The sequence below is a fragment of the Atta cephalotes genome (assembly GCF_000143395.1).
Source record: "Atta cephalotes unplaced genomic scaffold scaffold00002, whole genome shotgun sequence".
Taxonomy (NCBI): Eukaryota; Metazoa; Arthropoda; class Insecta; order Hymenoptera; family Formicidae; genus Atta; species Atta cephalotes.
The window spans coordinates 6,728,879-6,738,022 of NW_012130066.1; the positions used below are offsets into that span (position 1 = coordinate 6,728,879).

A 9,144-nucleotide genomic window follows, 5' to 3' on the forward strand; every position below is an offset into this window, starting at 1 on the left:
AAGACTAGTTTCTTCTCTCTCTCTCTCTCTCTCTCTCTCTCTCTCTTTCTCTCTTATTACAAAACATTTGCGGATGAGATCTCTTTCGCGAGACATCCACGACAGGACGCAATATCGCATCGCGACTACAAACGTGCATACACGCCTCGCATAACATGCGCGATATTACGCTGGATAAGAAAGCCTAGGATTTTTATTTTGATTGTCATTGCTTGAAATGTCCCCTCCTCCCGCGGTGACATCACAGTTGGAAACCAATCAACCAGGGGAATAATTAAATTTTATTATATAATAGCTCCAAAAACTATGGATGTGAATTTAACATGCAGTGATTATATAATTCTCACTAAGTTGGTATTGATATAAACAATATAATGTGATCTTAACATTAGGGTTTTTAAATTCACATATTGGTGATATTAACTAACATGGTGAGAATTATATATATTAAATTTTAAACATCGTATGTTTAAAATTAAATCCACATCTATATTTTTAGAGTGCTTCTGCAGTTAGCTCTTCATGTGATGTTTATCTTACATAGCACAGACTTTCCAGCGACATTTAAAGATATTCAAAAGATATTCTACGTCCCTCGGATAAATTGTATCATATGGGATGATCTATGATGCGAGTAATTAACATTTTCGCATAATTCTTCGATGAGTGCGCGAAGTAATCCCATTTGTTTCCATAGAATTAACGATTGAGTAAACTATCGTCGAGCGTATATTTCTGCCTCACCTGATAGTCCATGTAATTTCCATAGCCCATGTGGTTGCATGTGCAGGCGCATGCCTGAATGTGCCTCCGCATGTCGAGTTCTACCTCTTCGCCGCATACGCCTCTGCTCGTCGCCATCATCGTATCTCCCATGCAATAGCCGCCGGTGCAATACATTCTCGGGTCACTCTGATCCAGGTAACCCCCACCGGTGTCGTCGTATCCGAGCCCGCTGGCGCACCTGGAATCCGAGGCGTATCCCACTCGGGACTGAGGACGTTCCTCGTAGCCCAGTCTAGACTGGGACCGGTGGAATGTCGAGGATACATCCTAAAAAAAAAAGGAAGATTATCTTGCAACAAATCACTTAGTAGTTGAGAATTCTGGATTTAAACTCCGCCTGAGGATATATTTTTCGCAATAAGTTTTTTGTAATATTCTTTTAAAGATGTTTATTAACATCGCTATTAAAATTGACGATCAATATAATTTATTATGCTATTTCTAGTTTTATGATCGCATTTCAAGTCTAACAAATTGAATCGGGGCGCAAGTCAGTAGAACTAAAATATGTATTTGCAAATGAATATTATTAAGCATCAAAATCCATTTCGAAAATAGAATTCTTTTTATGACTTAAATCATTTAGTCTTTCGTCTGGATCGTTAAAGTTAGCGATTGGCAACTCATAATTAATGCAACCGACAATATTACGATTTCTATCTCATAGCAAACTCTTTTTCCGAAAATGTATCGGTTTTTTAATTATTCACGATTAAATATTTATATTCACAGTAAATCAATTTTAAGTTTGCATTTCCGACATTTTATAACTCAAGATATATATGTTAATTTTACAGAAAGCTTAATTAAATTTACGTAGTTTTATTAAATTTTTAAATTCGAATATTAATTTTAGTGATAAATTTTGATAAAATTATTTTTAATAAACAAGTAATTTTATTTTTTATACGTGTGTTATTTTTTTACTGTAACTCGCAACTTTCCTTTTGTGTCATATTCAAAATCATACAAATATGATTTGTTAAACGATAAACAATGAGAATGTGTCAAATATGATTCTATGCTTGTTGGTTGGGATATTGTTGTATGTATGTATCAGTTAAAACGAATGGCATGTACCTTCTATGCATTGAATAGCAACTTTAATTGGCTTTTTTTGTATACAAAATACTGACTGAAAATGATCTGAAAATAATACTGTTTTTGTTTGAAACATTGTCGGGAAAAAGTCATGTAAATCGAGTTAAATTAACTGTCGAATTAAATTAACTGTTATCAATATTACGTAAGCGATAAAAATTAATAAAAATAAAGAATGAAATGTAATTGTAATATTGAGCAAAAATCGAAGAAATATTAATTGCTTCTTAAAAAATAAATTATAAACTAACTTGTATATTTATAAATATATTTATAAAATTATATTTTCAACACTAATACATGGTAGAGTAGTATAAAACAAAATAGATTATCTAATTGAAATATTCTTATGCTCCTACTGTATATGTATGTATTGGTCGAAAGCAATTCGGTTGATTAATCCGTCTTCGCAAACGAGATATCGTTCGCCAACCAAACATGCCAAGAATCTCTTGGAATACGAAGAAATTTAATATTCGAGACGTACAACGAGTACTTAAAATTTGAAAAGAATCATCTTAATGCAGCCCACAAAGGCGGAATGCGTTGGCGTGGGAATTGCAATTGCGTAAGAGAATGTATAACGTGCCAGTCGCATCTGCGGATTAAATCTTTTCCATAACATGCGGAATTACTCACTTCGGTTTATACATCCACGGCAGTTTCCTTATTTATGCAACAAGGAGAAGGGCTTGTGTTACGAAATGCATAAGTAATGATCGATTTGCAATAAGTAACGATCTATAACAAGAAAAGCATTTTGTGCGAAAATATACTGGATATTTCTCGATTGTCATAATTTTTGAAATACTTTCAATGGATTGACAACAAAATGTTTCTAAAATTTGGTTTTTAATAATAAGAATTAATTGTGTTATTAAGAAAATTTCAAATTTATTAATTTTTTTAATAAAAAATCGAAATCAAATTATATTTTTTTTTAACGAAATTTTGTCTCCCATCATATTTTTGTAGCACACAATAAAAATGAATTCATAAAATATGAATTGATATAACATTATGTATTATTTTGTTTATTCGATCTCAAGATAATTCAATTAATATTTAGAACATAATCCACGAATTTATTGTCAATACGTAAATTTAATGTTGTAAATTTTAATTAAATTAAATTATTTTTAATTTTTAATTAAATTATCTTGAGATCAAATAATCAAAATAATGCTATATAGATAAATTCATCTTTTTATGTATTACAATATAAAAAGGAAAATATATAGTTTCACTTTAAAAAAACATAATTTGACTTCGAATTTTTATTAAAAAATTAAATTCTTTTTATGTAATTAATTTTTTATTAAAAACTTTTGCCAGAAATATTTTGTTGTCAATTCAATTCAATGAAAATATATGAAACCGTGGCAATATGAGGAACACTTTCCATACAAGAGTAATGCGATAATTCACAATCGCTCTATTTTAATAATCTATTTTGGAGATTAATTAGAGTTGAATGTTTACCTATGAAAATGTTAAAGTAATAATTTTCGAATTATAAGCGATTATAGTTGGTCAGTGATTTACACGCTCACATAGATTGAGATCTGCAATATTTCATTTGCTTCTGAATTCGGTATAATCTGTAATCTCTTATCGAATTTAGCAAATGATATTGCAAATATTATATACATTTATACATAATAATTATCGCACATGTTGTATTTTATTTTATCAATCTCTTTTTTCTCTTTGTGTCCGGATATTTGCGTATTGAAATTTGAAAATTCTGTCTTCACTGATATAATCTGATAATTATAATACTATTAAAATATTATACAGTGATTATGGAACACTCTATATTTTCATGTATCGTTTAAACATGAATTAATTGTCGAAAATCTTTTGCAAATCTATGATCTATCCAAAATAAATAATGTATTAATAAATTATATATGAAATATATATGATATATATATGAAATATATATGAAATTGATATCATTTTATATCTTTACGCTGTCATTTAAAACTTCTTCTTGAAACAAACACTTGTATAATAGGAAAAATATTTTGTTTCATAAACCAAAATTTTGCTGTAACAAAATAAAATACTTGATTAAAATATACCAAACAAAACTGTTTAGTTGATATAAAATATTTTTGTAAAAAAATGTTTTTGTTTTTTATTATTTACAAAACAGAAAAATATATTTCGCAGAGGCAATTAAATTTTTTTGTTATATAAAACAAAATATTTGGTTGTTAAAAAATACCTGGACTAAACAGTTTCGTCGAAGATATTAAATTTTTCTAATATAAATACGTGTATCGCGGTGAGTTTAAAGCAAAAAAATTATTAAAAAAAGGGAATTTTATTCGTCATGTTTATTTCTTCATTTTTTTCGGTACACTTGCAGTTATCACGCTTACGCGTAGCAGTATTCGATGGCTTGTGAGCTACCATATTCCGCGGTTATGTTGTCGCATCGTCGTTCGATATGGACGGCGTGACGTCGGCGGCTGCATGCACAACGACCGCCAGTGCAAATCAAGTGGCTTTCTATCGTCGCTATCTTTATACCCACCACCGATATGGCTTCCCGTAACAGTAAAGTAACGATATCGCTAAAATAACCGGAATGTATGTACGGTCTTCGAGGCCGAAACCATATGCACAGTGCAGGATTCTGAAATTCACCTAGAAATGTTCTGTCGTCATCGCTATACGATTTTGAACGATAGAGACTGTAGAAGTATATCTTCGCTCCTTGCTTCGCGATTTTACGATCGCGGGATAATGTCTTTTGAATGACGCGTTCGATCGATAACTAATTTTTAAAGATTTGCCGTATCCCAAGCTTTGTAAATTCGATCTCGGTCTCGCAAAATGATACGTACTCAATATAACAATAATGTACGACAAGTTGCGCGTATCTTTATTTAAATAAAGTATGAAATATTTCTTTTATTCAGATAAAAAAAGAATGAACTGAGGAAAGCTGTCATAAATGAGAAAATATATAACATTGTTTTGGGAAAAATCTTTTATTTTGAAAAATTAATATTTTTAATTATTTATTATTATTAAATTATTAATTATTAAATTGTTAAATTTTCTTTTTTGTTAATTAACTCTAATCATAATTCAGATCCAGTGTATACTCAGATATTTTCTTCAATTACATTATGAAAAATTGTTAAAAATGAATATTTTTCACAACTTACATAATTTTAAGTTAATCTTATTTCTCGGATTTTGTTCTCTAAAATGGACTTGTATTATACTAGTTAAACAAGTTTTGGAATGAATGTCGATTATAGAGTTAAAGTTTCACAAATTCTCCTATAATCTAATTCTGTATTAATAAATCCTTTTTAGAAGAAAAATAATACAGCAGTGTAATTAAATAAAGAAAGTACAATGAGTCACTTGCGGCGATATCATTCTGTAGAAAATATCGAGTGGTGGACAGATGATCGGCACGTGATCGCAGTGCGTTATGCATTTGCGAAATTGTGTCCGCAGGCGACATGTGGCTCGCTCGCGGCTAGAGATGTCGAAATTTAATAGCATATTCATACTTTTACTTTTTGGTTTTAAATACCGCAAGTATCGACATTTTCTATAACATTCTCGATATTTCTCGTCCATAAATGTTGATATTAATGTTCATGATACATAAGAAAGACAAAGACTTGTTGAACAATTGAATTTAAACGAGGACAATCAATGCAACTCGGCGCATCTTTATTCAAAGCTTCGATATCACGTCGATTTTATCCTTTAGCTATTTTCACGCATGATTACAATCATCGTTTTTTAAAAGTAGTATTCAATGTAGAAAACAAAATATTGATACTGTTCGTGTTCTATTTCGTGCGATAATTAATTCAATCCAATAACGTCGATTTTATTCTCAATTTACCGTCATTTTCGCAATTCTACGGAACGTGATCTCGCGACGGAAACGACCTCCATCGAATCGATAGTCCGTACTAATGTTCGTATGGTGAAACTTGAAGGGCTGAAGCGCGTCGAGCCGAATCAATTTTCAGATACCGAAAACCCATAATAGCTCTTCGAAGATTCCCGCGGCGAAGTTAAAGCGAACTCTAGCTGAATTTGCACAAGCGAAGAGACGAAACTCGTGACATACGGCTATTAGGAAACCTCTCTTGCTGACGAGACTATCTGAAGATAAATACCGAGCCTCTTTTCCTACGAGCATCGTATTAATAAACGCCGTTGAGTTGACGGGTGGAAAAAAATAACCTCGTCGCGATTAGCGATGCGACGCTTTTAGCTACGACGTTGCATTAAACTTCGATTCCAGAGTATTTCGAGGATGCATTCTTTTTCTGCTTTACGTATCACCCGCAAAGTTCTAATTGTAGTTGTTTGTCTTCTGCGTTGTGCGACAAAATATACGGAGTATTCGGAAATGGGTGGGTGGAAGATTTAGAGGCGTATTCTTTTGAGCTTAGTGCATTTTTATTGAATGGCATTTGAAAACGCTCGATATCTTATTTTATTTTTTTATATTGATTTTTTAAAAAGTACTATATTACAATACATTAATAATTTTTGGTAAGTTGAGTTTATATTTTCTTGAAAAAGAGCGATGACAATTCTTTTTGTCTTGTTTATGTATTGCGATGAATTATGAATTATAGATCTCATAAATAATTTTTCTTACATCTTTAATATCAGAAAAGGCGAAGCACATTATTATGCATGAAAACTTCTCGCGATTCGTATTATCGGATAGCGATCGTTTCAGTTCGCTGAATCATGGTGATCTTAAAGTCTGCCCTTTCCACGTTAACTAAGCTCCTATTTCCCTGGAAGCAGCAAATTCAATTTTCGCCATTCGATAATCATAAATACCAGACTCGAGCGGTTACATTATAAAACGGTGAACTCGTTCGATTCTATTAGATAATTATCATGTAATACCTATATCTAGAGGGGATATCAAATTTAATCGACGTCGATTTGTGCAGTGACACTTTGTACCGAAGTTCAATGCGAATAACCGCGATATTAATCGCATTAAGATATATAGTTTATCTTAATTATCAATATTAATTTTAGCTTATGACGACAGAAAAGCAAATTTATGTATTACTCGTTAAATATTTTTACGAAAAATATGCCATTTATTCATGAAGATACAGACAAAAAGTATGAATGGGACTTATTTGTTTGTGCTGCGTAAATATATTTTAAAACTACTTTCAAAGTTAAATTTTATCTGATTATTCTATTAAAACTTTTCATTTGTTCACATGTAATTTGATGGAGAATAAAGCATACAAAAGAATAAAGCACCTATCATGAAACAAGTCGGAATGGATTCCGATCGGAATGATTTCGTTTTTCCCTAGGAAACACAATAGAAATCTAGGGAATAATTGAATAATTCCGATCGGAATTCATTTCGAATAATTTCATAATACATATCCAGTAGTAATAATAACTATAATGTAATTCCGAACGAAAAGGCAATACTAATCGAATTTTTTAAGCAATCGGAAACTAGTAATTCCAGTACTAATAACACAAATCAGTCTATTGTGCTGGCGAAAAGTTTTTCATTATGCAATATTCGTATATTTTCGTACGCAATCGGATCAACCGTGTTTAATTCTTATTTAACGATCGAATTTCTTTGCAATATTTGAGAAGGCATATTTTGCTGTTATACATAACTTGCTTCGTATTTTTTAAATAAAATATTTTTATTCTTCGAACTTGTCGTACATGCGAAGAGAAAATAATATCGGTAAGTTCGTATAAAATTACGAGGGATTATAAACTTTGCGCGACACACTGAATATCGTTAACTTTGCGGAACTGACGGTGGGTTCATTAGACTTATTTAATTATAAATCTCTTTATCAAAAATGTCAAACAATTCAATCTTCTTTATTTTACACGGAAAAATTTGGATTCTTATTAAAATGTACTTAGTATTAATTCTTTTTATACGAATTTAGTTAGCATAAATTAAATGGATTTCACAGACTCACGTCAGGAACTGTGTTACAGATTTTGGCGTCGATTTTTTTTGCGAATTCAACAGCTGGAGTGTTTTTATACTCCAGCGGAAAAAAAATATAAATTGTTATAAAATATTGCTTTGTATTGTTCAACATATTTTCTATCTGTTTTAATAATTATTTTCTTTTTGAATCTTTAAATATGCATTCCATTGAAAATTCGCAATAAAGAAACATTATATTAATTAAAACCTTTATTTTTTAAAAATATTATTATAACGTAAGCTACTTAATGTGCTTATTTTAATATTTGTTTGGTTTCTACTTGTTTTTTCAGAAAATTATGATTAAATTATGATTAAATTCGTATCATTAATATTCTCAAATGCTAATATAAATTGGAAAATAATCAATAACATACAATATGTTATTAATGGTAGTAATTTTAATTGGGGTGTAAAAATATCCTGGATGATCATTTATGTAGAAAAATCATGTGATCGCTCCTGGATTAATTAATATAAATGAAATGGATTTTATAGATCCAATAAATGTGTTACAAATTTTCAGTTCAGATTCGGAGGGTTAATACGGTCGAACTAATAAAATTCATACCTGAGGATAGGACTCTTCTTGATACGGCGTCCTGCGATGGCACTCGTCGTAGCACCTGGCATCGTAGCCACTGGGCGGCCGTGGGTACGGATCTTGCGCCGCTACCGCAGCCGCGCAGCAGTCCGGGATTTGCGCCTGGTAGGTCTCGTAGGGACACTTTTGATCAGGCTGGACCGGTCTTGGAGCTTGGTGAACGCGCTCCTGCGGACCGCTTCCGTAACCGGCGCCGCCGCCACCACCGCCGACTCCGCCGACACTGCCACTTCCGCCACCTCCACCGCCGCCACCACTACCGCCACCGCCACCGCCACCGCCACCACCGGCGTGATGCATCGTCGTCGTCCACTCTCGCGGACCTCCTCTCACCTGACCTCGCACCACACCACCACCACCCTCTCCCGATCACTGCATCCTAATGCTGCGTGGCGCGCGATATGCGATCGAATCCGCGGCCTCAGCGAGCCTTGTCTCTGACGCGCGGGCCTCTTCGCACGGGTCCATCTTCACCACATTTAACTATATCTTGAGCTCTCTCTCCTTCTCTCTGCAAGCATCGGGTCCTTTCTAGCCCATCTCCTACCCGTACCTATGCAATTATTGCGTATGAGAAATTAAAGTGCGGAAGATGTGTATTCGCGGGTACATCAATTTGTCAAGTGGAAATGTGCACCGCGAACGT

At 32.7% G+C, this 9,144-nt stretch overlaps 1 protein-coding gene across 1 annotated transcript in view; it reads right to left on the bottom strand.

Moving 5' to 3' along the window:
* The window catches only part of LOC105623397 (dipeptidase 1-like), a 140,369-nt gene extending 131,571 nt beyond the window's left edge, over positions 1-8,798 (bottom strand). The window contains exons 1-2 of the mRNA XM_012204794.1: positions 8,466-8,798; positions 745-1,053 (exon numbers count right to left, since the gene is read on the bottom strand). Of these exons, the coding sequence (XP_012060184.1) occupies positions 745-1,053; positions 8,466-8,798 (642 nt within the window). The remainder of the gene's footprint in view (positions 1-744; positions 1,054-8,465) is intronic.
* Positions 8,799-9,144: the final 346 nt, after the last annotated feature.